The 22272-nt window shown below is 32.1% G+C and overlaps 2 protein-coding genes, 1 long non-coding RNA gene and 1 pseudogene across 3 annotated transcripts; 3 read left to right on the forward strand and 1 right to left on the reverse strand.

Annotated features, from left to right (window-relative positions):
* The first annotated feature begins 2250 nt into the window (after positions 1–2250).
* Positions 2251–3708, forward strand: LOC140892574 (replication factor C subunit 5-like; annotated as a pseudogene).
* A 320-nt stretch (positions 3709–4028) lies between these two features.
* Positions 4029–9206, forward strand: LOC140889752 (uncharacterized). The gene is made up of 10 exons (XM_073297478.1): positions 4029–4077; positions 4270–4455; positions 5257–5320; positions 6844–6889; positions 6988–7025; positions 7518–7669; positions 7837–7956; positions 8433–8475; positions 8677–8750; positions 8877–9206. Exons 1-10 carry the CDS (start codon positions 4029–4031, stop codon positions 8891–8893), a joined length of 789 nt encoding a protein of 262 aa, XP_073153579.1. The 3' UTR covers positions 8894–9206.
* A 419-nt stretch (positions 9207–9625) lies between these two features.
* Positions 9626–10996, reverse strand: LOC140889753 (aspartic proteinase CDR1-like). The gene has a single exon (XM_073297479.1). It carries the CDS (start codon positions 10994–10996, stop codon positions 9626–9628), a length of 1371 nt encoding a protein of 456 aa, XP_073153580.1.
* A 1739-nt stretch (positions 10997–12735) lies between these two features.
* LOC140892210 (uncharacterized) lies at positions 12736–15354 on the forward strand. The gene is made up of 4 exons (XR_012152761.1): positions 12736–12953; positions 14364–14553; positions 14639–14738; positions 14906–15354. It is a non-coding gene; the product is annotated as an uncharacterized lncRNA (long non-coding RNA).
* The last annotated feature ends 6918 nt before the right edge of the window (positions 15355–22272 follow it).

Genomic DNA, 22272 nt, shown 5'->3' on the forward strand with positions numbered 1-22272 from the left:
GAATTTCTCTAAGATCTCCGGAGAGTTTAGAGGAATCTGGTGTAATTTCTAAAAATTAAGAATTAGAAATCATTATTTATTAGTCTCTTCAGAGCGAACAAAAAACCCAAGTCTTTTTAGCTTCTGTTGTAAAGAATCTATTTTAAATAGATTTACTTATTTGTGGGATTTCATGTAAATAAAATCCTTCTGGTTCAAACTCTTGTTGAATCCATGTTTTGTTAAAAATCTCTTCCTCAACAAAGAAAAGTATGATTTAATGAATAATATAAAGTCTAAATAAAATTACCTAGGCTCTGATACCATTTTTGAGCCATAGGGAAAATTTAATACAAAATATCAAAATAAGGGTAGTATAGAAAATTTTTAGTTTGGAGGACATATCAGGAAAAATTTTTATTAAAAGAGGGACGTAATTGGGAACAAAAAAAGTGTTAGTATATTTTTGGAAAAGTAAGAAATCTATAGGGACGTATTGGGGAATTATTCCGTTAACAGACATATAAATTATATATATGACAAATATTTGACACAATTAATATTTAATAGTAAGATAGAACTAAATTAAAAGTTATAGAATTAAATTGAGGTCATTAAAATAGATGTTATATGTGAAATTATTATGTTGTGCATTTTACTTTTTTGTTTCTTTCCTTTTGTAATTTTACAAATATAACCCTCATTATTATCTCAATAGTATAGAATAAAATGATAAATATGTATATATACAATGCAAAAATTTTATCCCTACATTCATATTTTTATAGTGAAAATATATAGAAATAGATTAATATTACAATTTCCTTGTGCTTTGGGCTTCAAATGCAAGCGATAGCTACGATCGATTGAGAGAAATATGTTACTGAAATAGCATCAAGCAATTCAAGGAATAGAGTCCTAACATTTTTCTCCACTCAATAACTTTTTTGTTTATGGAACTCTGCTAACAGCTTGGATCATCTTTTTGTTAATGATAAATATAATAGTGGATACATGGATGTGGTGAAGAAGAAAAGGGCTCAAGATCCAACTCGTACATTCAAAGGAGTTAAATGAATTTTTGATAAGAAACCCTTAAAAGGAGATTGTGCGCCTGTGAGATCAAGTTAGACTATACCACCAATTATGTAGTATAGTTTTGATATATGGCCCCTGGAAATAAAGGTATCGTTTTACGACTATCAGAAGGAGATGCATTTCCAACAATTAATGTATCTATACGTCTCAATTTTAGCAATAGTCCGAGGATACCTTCAATATAAATATTGCAGGCCAGAGCTTCCTGTTGATTTGGAATTTTGGATGGCGAAAAAGCATTATATATATGATCATTTCCACCAGACTTCTTCCACTCCGATGACAACAATTTTATGGTAAATTCCGAGTTGATCAAGTGGTCCAAAGTGTTAATGCTTCAAATTTAATCCATTATCCAACGTCTCCATCAGAACCTGGAGAGATTAACATGGAATTCCACTCTTTAATGTTACATGCAATCCCAACACTTTCTTATTTTATCTTATCAAACCATGATTCAAATTGGAATCACATCTCCTCAAATGAAATGCATAACCATTTTTTTTTTTGGAAGATTATAAATAGACCAAAGTAAATCAACTCGAATTCGGAATTAGTCTTACGATTCGACATTAGACAACGTAGCCACAAGTTGACTGATGCTTGGACCTTTGCTCGATGGATAATTCTGTCTCACCATCATCATCAACCATAGATTCCAACCATACAACAAAAAGTCCCAAAAATAGCCATGCTGATTACGTCATTACGATGCTGAATAATTTCTTCTGTTAATCATTTTCATTCCATAAATACTAGCTAGATATTATTGTATTATATATATATATATATATATATTGGTTTGTTTGTGTTGTAGTAAATATAAAATATTAATTTAATAAATTTGAATGTGTTGGACTTGAGTTTCCATGATGTTTTTCAATTAAAATTCCTTAAAAATTATAGAAATATTTTGATAATTTTAATTCTTTTTGGGAAACTGATAATATTTCCTAAATTTAATTTTTATGACGATTTCTATTCCAAAAAACTCGTCTCACAACCTAGAATTACTATTTCAAAATCTCTTACTAAAATAGATTATCACGTAAAGAAGCCACTTAATTAATTTAAATAAATTATAGCCAAAATTTTTTTATATATAAAATCACCACCCAATGTTTGAACTCTCGAGGTAACGTCACTTCTTTCAAAAGGGAAATTTGCAAAGCGTTTTACCTAAAGTCGCATTTATTCACCAGTCCAGTCCACTCCACGTTCCCGCCAACACTTTCTCTGCTCTCCTCTCTTTCATCTTCCACCGTGCCCGTGTTCGAGTGTTGAAGAAGAAGAAGAACAACAACAACAACAACAAGAACAGGGAAAATATGTTGTGGGTTGATAAGTACCGTCCCAAATACCTTGACAAGGTTATGGTCCACGAAGAAATCGCTCAAAACCTCAAGAAATTGGTAATTTTTTGTTACATATATCAAGTTGGTTTTTTAATAATCGATTTGGGGGAGAATTGTGAAATTTATTTGTTTTGGGTAATTGAATTTGTCTTTTTGGGGGTTAATTGTAGGTGACGGAGCAAAATTGCCTCCATTTGCTGTTCTACGGGCCTTGGGGGTCGGTAAGAAGACCCTTATCATGGCCCTTTTAAGACAAATGTTTGGTCCTAGCGCAGATAAGGTACGATTTCCATTGTTGCCTTTTTCGGTGCGATTATCGTTCGCTTGTTAATGAACAACATATGTTATCAGTTTCGAGTTGTTTTTCCGGTGTTTGGTAGTTTAATTTAATATATTTTTTAATTTGTGACCCTCAGATGGGAGAGTTAAAATTCTGATGCCCTTCTTATCCACTACAATCGGAGTCTATCTTGTTAATTTTATTTTGTTGCCCTGCAGGTGAAAGTGGCGAACAAGAATTGGAAAGTTGATGCAAGTGTTCCCATCTCACCGTTGATGTTATATGAATTGTTTTATGTGTATTCCAATTAACACTCCATGTATGTGTAAATACTGCAGCTCTTTATAGTTTTGTGACTGGAGAATAAGAATCATTTCTTTCCTCAGCAAACTATGGTTCTCTGAAAATAGGTATTATTGGACAAATGCCGAGGACCTCTTTGCAAATCTCTAGTCCAGCTACTTTTAAGTGTTGTTGAAAGAAGTGGCTTACTCTTGACTACTTTGACCTAAGATTAGTTGGTTTCCCTACTATTTTCTTGATTCCAGATATTCACTATTCAGAGGAATGGTCTATAGATTAAAGACTAACATGTTGCGTGAGATGTTCCTGATGTTATCCTTTGATAGTAATCAGAAGAATTTTCGGTGTTTGCTTAATTAGAAGTATATTTCACTATTCAATTTGAGCCAAATCTTTCTTGCACAATAGCTTCGAACCAATATTGGTATTTTTACACAGGTCGGGAAAGATTTAAGGACAATTCAATCTCAACCGGCTTATTTACTTTTAAATCATATTGCCAATAGATTATCAGTTACAGAACGAGATCACCCTTTAGTTTACAAACTTACGTGAGGGATATTAGAAGCATAGAGTGAGAGAAGATATTAAACCTTCTGCTTGTAAGAAGATGCGGGAGGTTTGTTGCATTGTTTGTAAGATCATTCATATTTTTGTTCAACTTATGATAGGATATGCAGAAGGCTACAAAACCATGTGACTATTTATGATCAATTCCCTGTTACTGTCTACCCTTGCATGTAACCAATGGTCACTGTCACTAGTTTAAGCACTTTTATTAGTTTGAATAATAGAATGAAAACTAGCTGTCTCAATTGTGTTGGTATCACAATAAATCACTCCCTTGCATCTCTATAGATTTGCTGCCCTAAAACTTGATAGATTTGTGCCCAGGCTGGAACCAGATCTATTGAAGTAGAGCTTAAACTTTGTCAAGCACACATCATGTGGAACTCAATCCCACTGACACAGGGTTTCAAGACGGATATGTTGTTCAAGAAATAATTAAGGAAATGGCCAAAAATCGACCTATTGACACTAAAGGGAAAAAAGGTTTCAAAGGTAGTTCCTTTTATGCCAATTATGTCATTCTTGGAATAAGCGGACGGTATTTATTCATTCATTATAATTATTGACAAAGTAAATTCAGTAAGTTCTTGGTTCTTGAATAACTTGAAGGAAATGTAATTGCTTTGATTTCATAATATTTTGTAAAATCTGTTTCGATTGATGACAAGTTATGTGGAACTGTAGTTCTAGTGCTAAATGAGGTTGACAAACTCTCGAGAGAAGCCCAGCATTCTCTTCGAAGAACAATGGAGAAATATAGTGCATCTTGTAGACTAATCCTATGCTGCAACAGCTCCTCCAAGGTTACTGAAGCCGTCCGCTCTCGTTATTTGATTATGCGAATAAATGCTCCAACAGAAGGGGAAGTCGGTAAATTTTTTAATGTTTCTAGTTGCTTCGTAAACAATAGCCTCATAAGGATCTTGTTATCTTCTCTGTGATGTTGGAGCCCCTGGTTATGCATATACTCTCTGATGTTTTCATAAGGATCTTGTTATCTTCTCTGTGATGTTGGAGCCCCTGGTTATGCATATACTCTCTGATGTTTTTATTACATGCTCAGTAAAAGGGGTTAAATGTTTTTAAATATTTTTTAGCAATTCTTATATTGCATGTTTCTTGTTCTGATTTTGAATAATTAAAGCTCCAGTTTTCTGTGTTTTTTTCTCTTTTACCTGTCTTAAGAGACTGCTGTTGTGTTTGGTGCAGGGTTTTTGGGGTTTGTTTGTTTGTTTTTTTTTTTTTTTATGGTTTCCACTATCATGGTTTTTCTACCCTCTGTAGTCAGTATGGTGCTGCATGAGTCTCTTTGCTATCTGAAATTTTTTAAAATTTTTTATCATTCTTTTTTATCTGAAATTAGTTGAGCACTATTTAGCAAGTTAAAATGTCTGCAGTGTTTCACATCCAGTATGTTGTTTGAACTGTATTATAATGATTTTGAGATTGATCACAACTGCTGGTAATATTCATCTTCAATATAGTCTACCATACATGTCAATTGATAATTCCAAACGGTAGATCGGTTCCTCTAGTTTTTCCTCCTACATCTTGATCTTTTCTGTTGCTTGTATTACTTAGTTCATTTTCACCATCAGGTTGTGAAGGTGTTGGAATTTATTGGCTAGAAAGAAGGGCTGCAATTTCCATCTGAATTTACTGTTCGCATAGGCCAGCAGTCTAATAGGAGTCTGAGGAGGGCAATATTGTTGTTTGAAACTTGTCGTGTTCAACAGTTGAGTTGCATTTTACTTTAATTCTGAATGCAGCTAGGTTAATTAGCTATTCTACATTAAACATTATATTTGTGGGTGTGCTCTTTCGTTTAAGGAGCAGAGTCCTAAACGGTTTGGCATTACATTTCTTAACTCAAGGATTTTTTTGATTCTCGAACTGTGCTTGTTTGGATCACGTTACTGTTTCCTAAGGATTTGTGGTCTAATTGTGTACTTAAACTTATGATTTTCATTTGACATCGTTTTAGTAATACTGTAATAGTGTCAATGACAAGAAACATAAATGATTTCTAAGGGACGAACTTCAAGTGGGTTGATTTTTGCACTCTGTAATATCCATGTTTACAGATAAAAAACTTCTTTTAAACTATGTGCTTAGGTTGCTACTTTGGGATGGATTTTTATCAGCACAATATTTGTGTTTCCTTTTTATTGTATATATCTGACCCACCCTTTTCAGGATGAGGTTTGTTCCGAATGTTGGAAGCCAAATGCTTCTTGTGTTACACATATAGAGGGAAAAAAGTAAACTAACAACCGAACCGAATGATGTGTTATCTGTGGACCACTTGACCCAGTAAAGCACATGATTATAAGTTGAATGAACTTAATGTAACTGTAGAAAGAACCTATATAACAATGAAGTTTTCCAGTTAATGCAATGATGCCTCTCCTGTCGCCGGTTTTGTGTGTTTGTGCTTAGATACTTCAGTTTACTGTTTATGTTGTTGCAGTTATTTCTAATTTGAGTTACTTTTGTAGGTTGTTTTAGGTTCGAGGAAAGCTTTACGAACTACTCATTAATTGCATTCCTCCAGAGATTATTTTAATGGTTCCAATATTCTGCTTTCGTTATTTACCTCTACTACAATGCATATTTGCAGTTGCAAGTTGAATATTTTGATTTTTCTTCAGAGGTTGGTTTACGAACTGTTGAAGAAATTGGATTCTGAACTAAAGCATGAGACCTCTATTTGGGCTGCATATTATGCAAGTTAAAAGAGTCTACTCCATGGTTTTTTATGTCATTTGTCTAAAAATTCAAACTCTCTTTCTCTGGAGTATCCGGGTTGTCCATTTCTGTTTGGTTTTGGTTTTCTGCATAATAAAAAAGCATCTCAATTTTAGCTTTTGTAGGGATGCTTCCCTGAAAAGTTATTTTGTCCTTGCTGGTTAAGCTTTTTTTTTTTCTTTTTTTCTTTTTTTTAAATTAAATTCTTCCCCTGAAACTAATTTGGCAGTTTATAATTTTGGTATTCGAGGCCACGATTCCCAATTATTGTGTTTGGTATCATGTCCACATGTGGTACTTGTGCCGCCAACAAAAATCTATACTATCAGTGCTATGTTCTAATGGATTAAAATACTTCAACCGTATTGAAAACGGGAGATTAAAATACCATCTATTAATGCATTTCATCAATGAGTTGTTGTGCCTGATGATTAAGAAAAATAGTTAAATGTTGTAAAGTTTTGTACCAGGAATTGCATGTTTATGTATTTAAAGTAAACTTCTTCTCAGGAACACAGATTGCGTCTTGGCCAGAAAGCAATATTTCATCTTGAAGGTATGTCATGCGTTCTTTAGTAAAATAAGAATGAATATGGCCATTTTGCTAATGAGATAAAAATGTATAAAGCTCCATTTTTTTTCTTGGTGAGACAGCTTGCTTATCAAAGCCTCAGGGAGCTGGTGCCGGGCAGGTGTTGTTTTCTCATCGGGCATATAGTTTTTCTTTTTCGTATTATGTATCTTCTGCATGCTTACAAATGAGTGATTGGGATTCCCTTTACTTTGATATATTTTCTAGCTAGTATTCTTGGATATTTTGTGATCTCATGACAAAGTGAATTTGTTCGTATATAGGGCCATCTTTATTTTTTTTAAATTCTGAGCGAACATTTTATCAAATATTGTTTTCTGGTACCTGTTAGTATCATGCTTAAATCTTTACAGCGTTGAACTAGTATTAATTTATCCTCCAGCAACTCATTACATTAGGAACAAACCTTTGGACTAGTACTAATATGTATTTCAACTAAAGTTTCTCACATTGATCCATAGTGTTTTGTGCAGTAAAAATATAATTGCACTGCTAATACTTTTAGTGAGTTAACGGATATTATTTCATATATTGCTCCGATATATTACTGTTCTGAAATGAAAGAGGGGGTTGGATTGACTGTCTAGTGCAGAAACAGAAAAGGGATTGCAGACCCAATATTGAAAGGTGGGTTGGTTTTTGAAAAGGATCCGTGGTCGAAAGTTTCCGAAGATGCTAAGAATTTGGTGAAAGGGGTGCTGGAGCCAAACCCCTACTCACAGCTCGCAGTTGAAGAAGTTTTTGGTATCTACACAAATTTAATTATGAGACATCTGTGTGAGACTACAATTTGATATATTAGAAACTTTGATATCGAATTTTGAGTATTGAGTAGGAATTATAATGTTTCACAGATGAATAATGTATATATGGGTCTGAGATAATTCTAAAACTTTGTATGTTTTGTGAAGAAAACCGGTGGATACAAAATGTTGACAAGGTCTCAAACATTCCTCCGGGAGAACATGTTAAAACAAGAATCAAGCAGTTTTCACTGATGAATAAATTCAAGAAAAGGGTTCTCCAAGCAAGTAAAATTCATTCCATAGCCCTTTAGATTTTACATATAAGTTTCTCTAAATACAAGTTCTAAACACCCAAGTGATATATAAAACGCTCATCTGATTGATTTGACGAACTGGCTAAATCCTTGAAACTGTTTGAGTTTTATCTCATATCCTCTCCCAAACATCTAACAGAATAATATGAACTTCTGCATGTATGATTTCTTTTGTAAACAGACTAGTGGTAAGATAAAGAAGAAGTGCTTGATTGATTTGGTTGGGTTAATGTTTTTGCAGTTGTATACGACGAATAATTCAACAGTAGTGTTTTTTAGAGAGTGAACAATATGAACTTCTGCATATATGTTTTTGCAGTTGTATACGTTTCCTTGCTGCCAATTTTTGGTGTTTTTGTCCTCCGATTTTTTAAAAAATGAAGACTATTCATGAATTGTGTTAGTATTTGAACTTGTATGGCCAATCGAAATAAATTTTGATTGTAGTTGCTGCTGATGGAGGGTTCCGAGAAGTGATTCTACAGTTCAGGTACTTCAAAAGTTTTGCAGTTGTTTTGATGAACTTTGAAGTTTGCACTTGTATTACTCGTCAGGCTTTCAATTTGTTTTTCATATCTGATCAACGATAGGTGTGCGGGCTGAGTCCTATTTGTTTCCATTCCAGAATTGCACTTGTCTGCCTCTTTTTGGTATTTAGTGTAGGATAACTAAACCGAATTCTTGGTTTCAGATTGCATTTCGAAGCAGAAAGCTGTGGTGGATGGTTATTTGGAAGACTGTCGAGGTCTGTACGACAGAAGGCAGGTTAGTTTCTATTTTCTAGTGTTTGCAGCACATTTATTGGATATCTATAACTTCTTTGGGAGGATTAAGCAAAAGGGCCGACACTGATTGGTGTTCTTTTTATGTTGCTTTTGATTTTGTTATCAGGTTTCTCTGTGTTCTAAGGTAGTTAAAGGGAATTCAATCAAGAAAAGTTTTGTGAGAGAAGCAAAGAAATATGACGCAACCAGTGTAAATGTGTAATAGTGGGGATAACTAAGCACAATGGTTTGGGGTTAGCAGTTTTGGGTTTTTGTGATATTTCTTTCTTTCTTTTATTTTTTTGTATTTTCCATGTGAATTTTGGGCAAAAGAATATCTTTATCTTTTTCCCCCACCTTTTTTTTTTCTTTTTGAAAGGGGATTATGGAATTCAATTGCTAAATATTGTGCAAGACCGGCTGCCTCAAAACACATAAGTTTAGAGGATGAGATTGAAACGAGGGTTTCAAGTTTATCAAGCTCGATTTTCTATTGTGCATTTAAGTTATAATTCGAGTTTTGAGGGATTTAATACTGAAAAATTATATATTAAATTTCATTAAATTTAATGAGGCCTACAGCCGATCCATATAGAAATCATTTCATTCCACAAACAATCAAGGAGCAGAGTCCAATACGGTTTGGCATTACACTTGGTTGGAGGAATTTTTGTTTCTAAAACTGAACTAATTTGGATCCCTCCAATGAATAGGAGTCTAGATTTGAACTTGGTACAAAAAAAAAGTAGGGTAGGGAACGTTCTTCTGGAATAGAAAGCAAAATCATGAAAACACAACAAAAAAAACACTAGATAGACTTGCGAAGAGTCGAGAACATCCAGCGTCGTCGAAGCTCATTTTTGTCACTCATAAATGCTATAGTTCGTCATGTACATATCCATCCACTTCATGGCAATCCATCTGCTGGAACGAAAACATCATTTTTCCTAGATCATATGAAATGTAATGACCTTGCTGCATCCGAATACCTAGAACACTATAGTTATAACCATTGAACATTGTCTCTGACGGCAAAAATGCTAGGCAAAACTCCCCATCTGTCACCTGCGTGAATAAACTTCTCTCATCCACTTTCAAGAGTGCATCATTTTCGAATTGGAATTGCACAGTAGGAAATTTGGCTAAATTGATATACATGTCTCCGAAGTAGCACAACTTGGTGTGGTTTTGGACCATATTGGCATAGCTCCGAATCAAAGAAGAACCGATAACATTCTTTATTCCTGCCTCAAATTTTGCATACTCGACTTGAGGAAGGACGCTATAACTGGAGCCCGAATCCACGATCATCCCACCGGAGTAAGTATCCGGATTCCTCTTGAAAATCATAGGATCAATATCCAGCAAACTATTTCCGATTCTTATGCTTACTAAATTTATATAATACTTACCTTGCACAATCATAGGTGTTCCATTTGGCAACTGCTTGGCTTGATCCCCAATGATTAAAGTGTGGTAAGGATATGACCTATCGTCGTAGTAGCCTAGGCAGTAAGAAAATTTGGAGTAAGACCTCTGCTTCAGTAGAGAACTCGGAGTATTACCAAGTCCTAGGATTCCATTAGTGTAGATACTAGTTGTCTTCGCACAACCAACCACAACATGTTCAACAACTTCTTCGTGCTTTCCGAACAATTGCTTCGACGTGCTTCCAATCACCAACGTCTCTGTCGCAAGATGTCCCATGCTATATTCATTATTCCCATAGTGTATCGAATATGCACATCGATTGCGCCTATCACACGACACTCCAAAAGTACTATCTATCCCACCGCAATAATCCGAGAGATTGCAATCTTCTGCTTTGTAAGTAGAAGATACTTTTGGGTCGAATATGGGTTCAGGTATATCCAAACGGCAGGGTAGGCAGTTAAACCAGAGCAAGCTACTCCCCGTGTCCATAAACAGTAATTGTTCGAGTTTTTTCCGTCCCACCCTCACATATGCAAAGAACCCTCTCCTGGTCGACGGAGAAACTCGAAACTTTGGATATCGAATGAAAGACGACACGTGCGATATCGAGCCGATCAAGTCGATCTCAGCTCGATCTTTTACCGTGTGATTTGGATTGTAGAAGGGAGAATATATCGAGTGATAATGAATCAATCTAGTAACCAAGACTGGTGACTTCGAAAACCCATGAAAATCTTGTTTCGAAGGGTTCGGTGGTAGTCGAGTCCGTGAAATCTTGGATATCCTTTCCATGAGAATGAACGTCGTAGCCATTATTATCGTTCCCACACAGAAGAAACAAATGAGCTTCATGATTTCAAGGAGCTTCATGATTTCAGGGGAGAATGGAAGAAATTGAGTAAACAAATGTGCGCAAATCAGAAGAAACAAACGAGCTTCAAGATTTCAAGGAGCTTCATGATTTCAGGGGAGAATGGAAGAAATTGAGTAAACAAATGTGCGCAAATCAGAAGAAACAAACGAGCTTCAAGATTTCAAGGAGCTTCATGATTTCAGGGGAGAATGGATGAAATTCAGTAAACAAATGTGCGCAAATCAGAAGAAACAAACGAGCTTCAAGATTTCAAGGAGCTTCATGATTTCAGGGGAGAATGGAAGAAATTGAGTAAACAAATGTGCGCAAATCAGAAGAAACAAACGAGCTTCAAGATTTCAAGGAGCTTCATGATTTCAGGGGAGAATGGAAACAATTGAGTAAGCAAATGTGCGCAAATCAGAATCACAACTAGAAATGGATGTTTGTTGATGAAAAACAGTTTAGCGGGAATTGTAATCTGTAAAGAAGACGACGGTGTGTTTATAATCCCTAAATTAACGGATTCATTCAATTTCAATTTGAAAATGCTAGGTGTACAAAAATTAGGTTACAAAAGATATTTAAAATTACAAAACTAAATTATTTCTACACTTGATTTGGAACAAATCATTCAAAAATGTTTGTTTTATAATTTTAAATGCACTTTGTATCTAATACATAAGTTTCATTGTACACGTAACATTGATTCATTTCAATAAATATTGACAATAAGAATTTGGCTTTTGTTGAATGAAAATTAATAGAATGCATGGGTTTTTATTTTTATAATTAAAATAATTTTGGATAACTTTTTTTTTTTTTTTTTTTAAGTTCCAACTATAATATGATTATCTACGTCCGTTTATATGATATGATATGAAAACCTTTAATGCAATGACGTGGAATCAAAATTTTAGTTAACTCCATAAACTTTCTAATTTACAGAACACTAACTAATAAAAAAAAATTTAGCACAAAAATAATTAATGCTTGCATTTACCATATTTACTTTATTTAAATTAAATTAATAAATATTTATTGGAAAACGTAATTTTATAAATATGCCAAAAAACTTTTCTAATATTTGCTAAAATATATATTAGCGGATTACGGGTTTTGAACTCATTTAAAACTTAAAGGACAAAGGTTTGGTTTTACCTATAAAAAAAATCAATAAGTTGGCATGTAAACAATGAACTTGTAGCTAGTTCCACTTTTGAAATGTATTAAGCAGTTTGAATAGTGTTTTTATCACAATAACTAAAATCGATTGTTTCAATATATATATTTTTTTGTCAAGGAAATGGCCTAGAACTTAAATAAAAAAACAACATTTTATTTAAAACCGTTGTTGTTTAAGGGTATAAGACAACGGTTATTTAAAAACGTTGTCTATGAGCGTGTATTTTGGGCCTACGACAACGGTTGTCGGAAAATAAAGAACTATACTTAGTTGAAGACTGTTTATGAGCGTTATTTTAATTGACAAAAGACAATGGTGTTTTAAAACCGTTGTCTTTGAGCGTGTATTTTGGGCCTCGACAACGGTTTTGAAGGACTGTTTTTTATTGACAATAGACAATACAACCGTTGTTTTTGATTTTTTTTTAATTTATTATTTATTTATTTTAAAGGATATATATATATGTCATTTAAATTTTTTTAAAAAAGTAGAGACAAAACTTAAAAGCGGGCTTGCAACTCACGCCTTTTCTCCCACACTTGACTTCGAATCACTCACTCTCACGGTTCGATCCGATGGCGAAATCTCGGCTTTCACTGAACCACAACTCCAATCTCTTCCTTCTCCGGTGATTTTTCTCTATCGCTTGCGTGGATTCATCTCGTTTCTGGCCATTTGCTCCACCGTACGTTCAGCACTCTGCCGTGACCAGAAGCCCTAAATCCAAAATTGTAAGTTTTAAGAAGTCACCCCCAAATCGGTTCAAAGAGATTTTTAAGGTCAATATCAGTCCCTTTACACAGATTTTTAAGATTGTTCGATTCAGTATGTTTATCTCTTTGAATTTAATTTTTTTTGTTGCGATTTTGAATCTGGTAAGTTTATCCCTTAAGTTGGGTTTTTGTTGGATTCCGGTAATTTTCCAGTTTTGTTGCGATTTTGAGGCCTTCTCCTACATGGATATTAATGGATATCTTTGGACTGATTATCGTAAACATCTCACTAGGATGAGGTCCTTAATCACTGAACTGTTTTCTGTTCGAGGTGAGGTGAATATGAGAGATAATTCTACGTGTCTGTGGACTGTGGCTATGTGTTATCGGGGAAGCATAGAGTTCAAAGTGAAATAAATTTCTCTGCTCTTAATCTGTAATTGACGTGGTTGTTTTGTGTGCATATTATACTTTACAGCATGAGCATGAGCATGAGCATGAGCAGAGGTCTCATGCTCATTGTCAATTTTATACCTCGGTCTAATGGTCCTTCTATTAGAATCGTTGTTACTGTGCATTGTATTATTAGTGCTTAAGTTATTATGATTTAAATTGAATATTTTGGATGTGAGGATTGAGGAAGCATGGACATATATATGCACTGATTAAATCGTTTTTTTTTGCTGCAACTTTGTATTGCAGCTGCCATATATATATATATATATATATATAAAAGCATTTATTTAGTACGCAAATACATACAAATATATATGTATATAGCAGAGCAAGTGTTGTGTCATAATATGGCGTTTTAATTCAAAAGACTTTGATGTCAGCAAAATTCAATGAAAAATCATAATTTAATACGATTTCAGGTTTGTTAGATTAATCAAATTGAGTTACATTTACAGCTGAATCTGATTGATTGAAATCAAATTACATCTCTCTTTATTTTTTAAGATTTCATATTCATATATAACCCAAAAAAAAAGAGATGTCATATTAATATAATATAATGACTTTTGTTTTCTGGTTCGAAATAGTATATTGCCTGTTATACATGATGACTATCACAACTCACAAGCTTAATGGAGTCGGTGTTATCATATGCAGACGTCATGATCTTGATAGTTATTTGTTAGTTTCTATCATAGACATGTGTACATATTAATCTTGTATTCTTGTTCCTAAATTGTTCACGATTAAGTTATCCTTAAAAAGTTGTTAGGATTATGAGGGATATTGGGACATTTTTTTACAATAGAAGTATACAATTTCACATATGCATGTTTCGTTATCTTCTGAATTATCTGCATTTTATCCCAAGGAAAAAAGGTCAGTGCAAAACTCTTCTATTTTATGACTCTTTGAGCTATTATGTATTACATGGCAGCTGATTTCTATGGAAACGCAACACATTGTTGACAGGATTGGTGTCCACCCTGCTCCGAGCAGGCAGAGGAATGACACTGTGGAAAAATTCTGCCAAAGAACCACAACCTGAAAAATTGGAACTCTTCAACTTTGAAAACAATATTTATTCGGTAGTGAGGATCGTGTACTCAACATTTTTAGCACTCGTCTTCGGTTCAATGTTCTGGGATCGTGGTAGCTAAAGGTACTCAAGAAGGAAACTATTTCAGATAACATTTTATTTTCTAAATCTAGATAATTGTTCTCATTTTCAATGCTATACGTCACAGGGGAACAAAGAAAGATATTTTCAATGCTATGGGATCTATGTATCTTCGGTTTTATTTATAGGGGTATCAGCCAAGATGGCAGCCAAAAATGTCAGACATAGTAATACTCTTTCCTTCGATTTTTTTTTTCAAGTACTGGAATTTTCAACTGTACACCGTCTTTACTTTTCTGAATTATATGCATTATACGCTTGCATTTGCCTTCCTTTCATCCCTTGATGGTTAATTGTCAATTAGTGATAATTTTCGTTCTACATTTACTTGTAGGCTGGACTAAAGCAGATTGAACGAGTGGATGCATTCGAAAGACGAATTTGAGTTGCCTGGGGGATGGATTTATAAAGTACTCCGGGTCAAAATGCCAGATGCTCAAAATTCATGGTTCAACGAGAGTATGACGCTTAAAGAATGCAAATTTGAATGCTTAAAGAATTGTTCATGTATGGCATTCACACATTTAAACATAAGCAGTGGGAGTGGATGCCTTCTTTGGTTTGGTGACTTGGTATATATCAGATCTCTGACAACATATGGACAAGATATTTACATCAGAATGGAATCTTCTGAATTATTAGGTAATTTTTTTAGATCAAACATATAAATGTCAATGCTCGATCTTTTGTGATTTTATATAAATTAAGTGTTATGGATTTGAGGTCTGCTCTTTGCCAATTTTTTTAATTAATAACCGAAGACTAAATGTTTAAGTAATGTTTCTTTTGCCCACATATAATTGTCTTTTATATTTTATATCCTTTTTAGTTAACTTAAATATGTTTGTATTTAGCTTCGTGATTTTACAACATTTTCTTTCCAGCTTTTTTTGTAAAACATAGAAGCAGTAAAAATGATCTTGGAGATTGCTCTGCTCTTGGTTCTGATTGTGTAATTCTTGTTTCACCTACTGGTAAGAATAGTTATGATTCAATATATTCAACTCAATGTGAAATTTAGGAGTGCTTTTATCATGTTCATTACTTTTTTTGTCTACCTCTGACTGAGTATAATGGTAGTTCCAATGACCCATATATACTCCCGTTGATTTGTCTACTAATTCATTATTTATCTTCCCTTTCAAATATTTCTTTCAATATTAATCCAAAAAACGACAAAATGTATTTAGTATTTTATTTAAACCATAAAGTAAAAAGAATTTTCACAAATTGATTCCATGTTACACGTTGTTTGTCATGTAAAGATGGTTTATTTTATAGAAGTTTGGTAAAATTTAGTTTGTTTGTTTTCAGAGATTGGATCTCTTTTTCCAATAGCTTTCTATAAAAATTTGGCAAAAAACATTGTATTAAATTTCATGTTATTACGAGGGTTCCAAGGAGTGATTATACAGTCCAGGTACTTCAAACTTTTAGAATTGCTCAGGTTTTTGTTTCCTTCAGTGTGTTTGTTTTCATAGATACCGAATTTTTTTACTGATTTGTGAAGTTGATTGGAAAGATTTTATATTGTTGGGGCCGGTCCCTGAATTCTAGTAGTTTCTTGGTGGGAGAACGAAGGATTTGGAGGTTGAGTTTTTGAAATTGCAACCTCTTTTGCAGTTAGATAGTGTTTGGGGGCACATTTTACTTACATGGGATCGATATGTGTGTGTGTGTTGTTGTTGATTTGAATGACGCTTGCTATTCTGTGGGAGTGGTGTTTGTGTGTTTGTTGAGTGTTGTAGCTGCGATTGATATGCTAGAAGGAAACCTTGATTCTGAAGGCTTAAGCTGTAAGATTTAAATAAACCCTGCAAATATTCATAGATCAAACATGTACCTCAATGGAGCAGAAAGGTGCCCTTTAAAATCAGAAGGAAAAATTAATTATTTGGTGTGTAAATTTCTTCTAAGTTATAAGTTTCTTGAATTAAATTGTATCAAGTTAGTTGACCTCTCTATTTCAATTTGAAAATGTTAGGTGTACAAAAATTAGGTTACAAGTGTATTTAAAATTACAAAACGAATATTTTTGAAAGATTTGTTTCAAATCAAGTAGGGATAATTTAGCACTTTGTACCCTAATGTATAAGTTTCATTGTACACGTAGCATAATCTATTTCAATAAATATTGACAACAAGAATTTGGGTTTTGTGGAATGAAAATTAATAGAATGCATGGGTTTTTATTTTTATAATTACAAAAATTTTGGATGATTTTTTTTTTAAAATTGTTTGTTTAGTTCGAAGATTTTTAAGTTCCAACTATAATATGATTATCTATGTGCATTTATATGATATGATATGAAAACCTTTAATGGGCATAGACGTGGAATCAAAATTTAGTTAACTCCATAAAATTTCTAATTTACAGAACACTAACTAATAAAATATATTTTTAGCACAACAATAATTAAAGCTTGAAATTACCATATTTACTTTATTTAAATTAAATTAATAAATATTTATAGGAAAATGTAATTTTATAAATATGTCAGAAAACTTTTCTAATATTTGCTAAAATATATATTAGAGGATTACGGGTTTTGAACTCATTTAAAAATTAAAGGACAAAGGTATGGTTTTACCTAAAAAAAAATCAATAAGTTGGCATGTAAACAATGAACTTGTAGCTAGTTCCACTTTTGAAATGTATTAAGCAGTTTGAATAGTGTTTTTTTTTATTTATCACAATAACTAAAATCGATTGTTTCAATTTTTATATATATTTTTCAAGGAAATGGCCTAAAACTTCAAATTTGTCATTCTTGGTTTGTACTTATTATTCTACTAGTATAAATGTACGTGCTCAACACCTAAAATTGCTTATTTTATGATAAATTAGTTATATAATTGAATTAAAGATAATACTAATAATAAAATATATAGTAACATTTGTTCTATATATATATGTATATATATTCTAAAGCATATCACAATAGCTAAAATCGATTGTTTCAATTTCAGGACAGATATATATTTTTGTCAAGGGAATGGCCTAAAACTTCAAATTTGTCATTCTTGGTTTGTACTTATTATTCTACTAGTAAAAATGTGCGTGTTCCGCACGTAAAATCACTTATTTCATGATAAATTAGTTATATAATTGAGTTAAAAATAATACTAATAATGAAATATACAGTGACATTTATTTTATATATATATATATATATATGTATATATTCTAAAGCATATCACGTATCTCAAATATTCATCTACTTCACTATATAATTTTTAAAAATTATTGACTCATAAATCTATATATAACTTAGAAACATGAATATATCTTAAGTAAAAAAAAAATAAGATAGCTTAGAAAAATATTAAACACATAGAGTACAAAATTATATATAGATGAAAGTATAAAGTGATGAAAAATATTTTGGAAAAATTTGCAAATAATTAATTATAATGAAAATACTATATAAATTTTATTATAATTTTGAATCATTTATTCAATCTTCTATTGTATATTAATAAAATAGTATTACAAAAATTTATATTAGAATCTTGCAAATACATTGATGAAATGAAAAAAAAAACGCATAATAACATATAAAATTTATGTATGATAATTTTTTAGACAATTTGACACAATCAATAGTAAAAAATAAAAGTTATAGAATTAAATAACATCTATTAATATGGAAGTTAAATGTGAATTTTCATTAATTATTTAACAAAATAGTTTTTTATTCAAAAAGTACAAAATATAAAAAAAATAAAAATAAATTAATCTCCTTACCAAAATATTTTTTAATGAATAATAATGATGTTAACATCGTAAAAAATTAGTTTAGTATACATAATAATTTACATATATCAAAGTATTCTAATTTACTACGTTTTTATTAATATTTTATTTTTGTATCAATTCATATATAATGTTTTTTTTGTTAAGGTGATTACCCAAATGTATGATATTTTATTTATATCAGAGTGTATATTTTTTAAGGAATTATTAATAATTATTGATTTATAGTCTATACGATAATAAATCTACATAACCAATGTTTTTATTTGAAATAATGCATTAACCATTTTTTTAGAATCAAACAAACTAATACCATAATCTTGAACTAAATAGTATAAATATAGACTTACTAAACACATAGATCTTTGAATAAAACATCATAATAAATAATTGAAATATATCTTGGATATTTTAATGTTTTTCTATTTACTTTAAATATTTGAAATTTTCGAAAATATCATATAATTTTTATTATAATCATTTATTTATTTTCGAAGACTTTTTATTAATATACTATTTGAATTGACTTTATAATAGATCTTTGAAATAAATCATCATAATAAATAATTGAAACAAATCTTGAATTTTTGAATTTATTCTATTTACTTTAAATATTTTATGAGAATGTGTCAAAATGCTACATATTTTTACTATAAGCATTTATTATTTTGGAATTTTGAATTTCTATCTATTTAATTACTTTAAATAATTTTTTAGAATTTGTTAAAATTCTATATAATTTTACTATACGCATTTTTTATTTTCCAAGAATTTTTAATATACTATTTATCGATGTCAATAATCTATTCTTTGATTGAATAATGAAAGGATCGGTTTAGGAGAGGTCACTGTAGCAGTTCACCCTATTAGTTTTTACAAGTAATTGAATTCAGTTGAGACTGGTCAACTGGACTCTTTCTTTCTCGTGCGTCGATGTTAATTAACAAACAAAGTATTGCAGAAAATGTCAACCAACATATTAGAACGGGATTCAAATGGTTAATCAGTTTTGTGAGTGTGCGGAAATGATAGAAAGTTAAGTAACACACAAGGGATGTTTATGGATATTCTGAGATTTCAATCACTCCTACGTCACCCGTTCTTTCATCTCGTAAGGATTCAATCTAGAAAAATTTGACAGTTACAAGCAATTTATAAAAGCCCGATCCAGGACTAGGACTTACACACACAACCTATCCCAGAACTCCTAGATCAAGAACACGGCCCTAGAATGCTTCTTATCACAACGATAGTGTTTTTTCACAGAACACTCAACTTATCTATTACAGAATTTATAATTTGATAGAACTTGGCATAGACAGATCCTACACTTGATCTGAATAATCCTTTATGTGTGTGATCGATCAGTTGACTACCACAATTGTTGTTCTTGATTGTTTTTGCCCACCGAATATTTTCTTGTTATCCCTTGTATCTCTGTGCGTCTCTCTTTCCGATCTTTTACTTAAAACCTTCGGCCCGATTTGGATTCAAATCATTTACCGTTGGCTTGTCTTTTCTCCAACATTCTCTGACAATAGGATGCTGACTAGCTTCCTATTGGTAGCTTTGCGTTGTCAGCCTTGTACGAAAATCTTTATCCACTTCAAGTTGTGATGGTAAACTGATGTGATGAGTGAGACGTTCTTGCTATTGATCAGTTTAGTAGCTTCGTCTGTCAATCAGTTTAGTACAAGTTCTCATGTGATCAATTTACCCCTTTTTATTTTGGAGACTCGTTTTAATGTTTTCTTTAATAAAGCGTTTTTCTTATTTTGAAAATTAAATTCTGGTCGTTCAATGTATTTTCGATTTAGGTCTTTGGTCAAATCAGTTTATCTCTTATCAATTTTGTGTTTCGTGCTTTGTTGACTTATATCGGATTAGTTTGTCAAACACCAAAACCTAGATTTCATTTTCTAACAATTTTCACCCTTTTTGGTGCTTTAACAACTATTAGACAGTTGCTCATCATTTTTCTTTAAATCCGGACATTCTTTCTTCAGAAGCTCTAATGCAGATGTTTTCATATTTTTCTACTAATTATGGTTGTTGAGATGTTGAGGATGCTGAGCCAGGTCAATAATAATGTTGTAGTAGTTTCGTGATCTTCAGTTTTAGATTGATTAAACTGAAGTTTAATTATCAGCTTAGCTGTGGTGCACATCATCAGTTTCAATTAAATTGTTTCCACAAAATCCCTTTCAACTTGGATGTATCTGATTGTCTTATACTGTCACCCTTCTCTTCTTGTGTAAGTTCCAATACTTTATCCTGTAATATGCACTCTTTTTCCCTGTTTATATATTCTGATGTCACTTCTTGTTTAGATCTTTTATGTGAAATATCAGATGTCGTCCTTTAATAATCTTTTATGATTCGTTCTTCTGCGCATCTCTCTTTCTGATTCTTGCACACTTGATGTTTCTTGATAGTGCTGTTGTTCCCCTTTTTCTTGAAATGGTATGATATTTCTATTTTGATGAACTGTTACTGAATCAATTGATCTCATATCTTCTGTCAACACTAATGAATCTTTTGCTTCCTCAACAGCTTTCTCCTTTCTTAGGATTAACTGATATCTTTATTGCTCTTACATGTACCTTACATTGTCATTAAAGAATAAGCGCGATGTGAGTACTAACAAATGTTCTCATTGTTTATGTATATTGAGCACTTCCAAATAATTTTGGACGAACTGAAATGGAAGTCTTGAAATGTATTTTTGAAGATGAAGTCACAACAAAAATTCATCTACTGAGAGTTAGAATAAATCGTCTGCGGGTAGTTTTCACTACTTATCCTAGAGAGAGACATTATAAACTAGACAAGTATATGGGGTAGCTTGGTACATCTAGAGCTGAGGATGTGTTCAGTCTTGATGGTATACACCTTCTATTTCTCAAAAACGAGTTGAGAGATTTGCGAAAGATTACTACTTATCACTGATATCGAAGATTTTCATATGGTGATCTAGGCATCTTTATGAATCTATGGATAGATGTGGTTCAGAGAGCAATAAGTATTGCTGAAGAGGGGTGATTTTTTGAATTTTTAACAATCCCCTTTTTTAAGAAAAAAATGACGTTCCCCCTTATAATGTGATATCTGATGACTTTAAGAATCCCCTTTTTTAAGAAAATAATGACGTTCCCCCTTATAATGTGATATTTGATGACTTAGGATAATGTTATTTAATCATGAAGAAAATCTACTTGAATATTAATGAGAATATTTACTGAGATGCGTGTAAACTCTTCACATTCCCTAATATTATTAAGGCACGCCTCTTTGTCTTCAGTTAAACAAACTATAAAAAGAACTATCATATTTGCATTTTTCTACTTTTTCTCAGATAACGAAGATGGATATTTAAGAATGGATGAAGTTCTATGAAGATGGTTTTGAAAATAAAATCAGTGCTTTGGAGGCAAAGATCAAAGCTATACAAGAGCTTCCTTTTCCTTTCCTCGTTACGAGTACAGAAGACTGGAGAAGTACGAGCGAATACTTGGTGATGCCAAGTATGACAATGTCTTCAGCGAAGAGGACATTCTACTGTTGAAGTCTTTGAAGAGGCTTCAGATAATAAGAAGGATTACTGCTTCCTCTGCGTATCATGATATTGCAACTGAGGAGTTGTATTCAACCATGGGCTTTTATGAATCAACTGCAGTATGAAAGATTGAAATGGCAAGGGGTGAATTATAAATAAAAATTTATGAATTTTTCTTGAGGATTTTTTGCTCTTTTTTAATTTTTGTACGTGTGTTAACTTTTTCTTCCTAAAAACTAATAAGTATATAAAATAAATCAATAACTTAAAATATTTAAAGAATGCGATAAATAACTTATCAAGATATTTCACTTTATTTCTTCAATCAAACGAAATGCGAAAAATGAGTAAATAAATAAATAAGATATTTGAGAAGGGATGGCTTAGT

The sequence above is a fragment of the Henckelia pumila genome, chromosome 3, assembly GCF_033568475.1.
Source record: "Henckelia pumila isolate YLH828 chromosome 3, ASM3356847v2, whole genome shotgun sequence".
Taxonomy (NCBI): domain Eukaryota; kingdom Viridiplantae; phylum Streptophyta; class Magnoliopsida; order Lamiales; family Gesneriaceae; genus Henckelia; species Henckelia pumila.

What these genes read in the sequence shown, in the direction of transcription:
- LOC140889752 (XM_073297478.1), top strand. Translation starts at nt 4,029, where the DNA reads ATGGCCAAAAATCGACCTATTGACACTAAAGGGAAAAAAGGTTTCAAA. An exon ending in GAAACTTGTCGTGTTCAACA is followed by an intron (nt 5,321 to 6,843) that starts GTTGAGTTGCAT and finishes ACTTCTTCTCAG; the next exon opens with GAACACAGATTGCGTCTTGG. An exon ending in AGGGAGCTGGTGCCGGGCAG is followed by an intron (nt 7,026 to 7,517) that starts GTGTTGTTTTCT and finishes TGTCTAGTGCAG; the next exon opens with AAACAGAAAAGGGATTGCAG.
- LOC140889753 (XM_073297479.1), bottom strand. Translation starts at nt 10,996, where the DNA reads ATGGCTACGACGTTCATTCTCATGGAAAGGATATCCAAGATTTCACGG.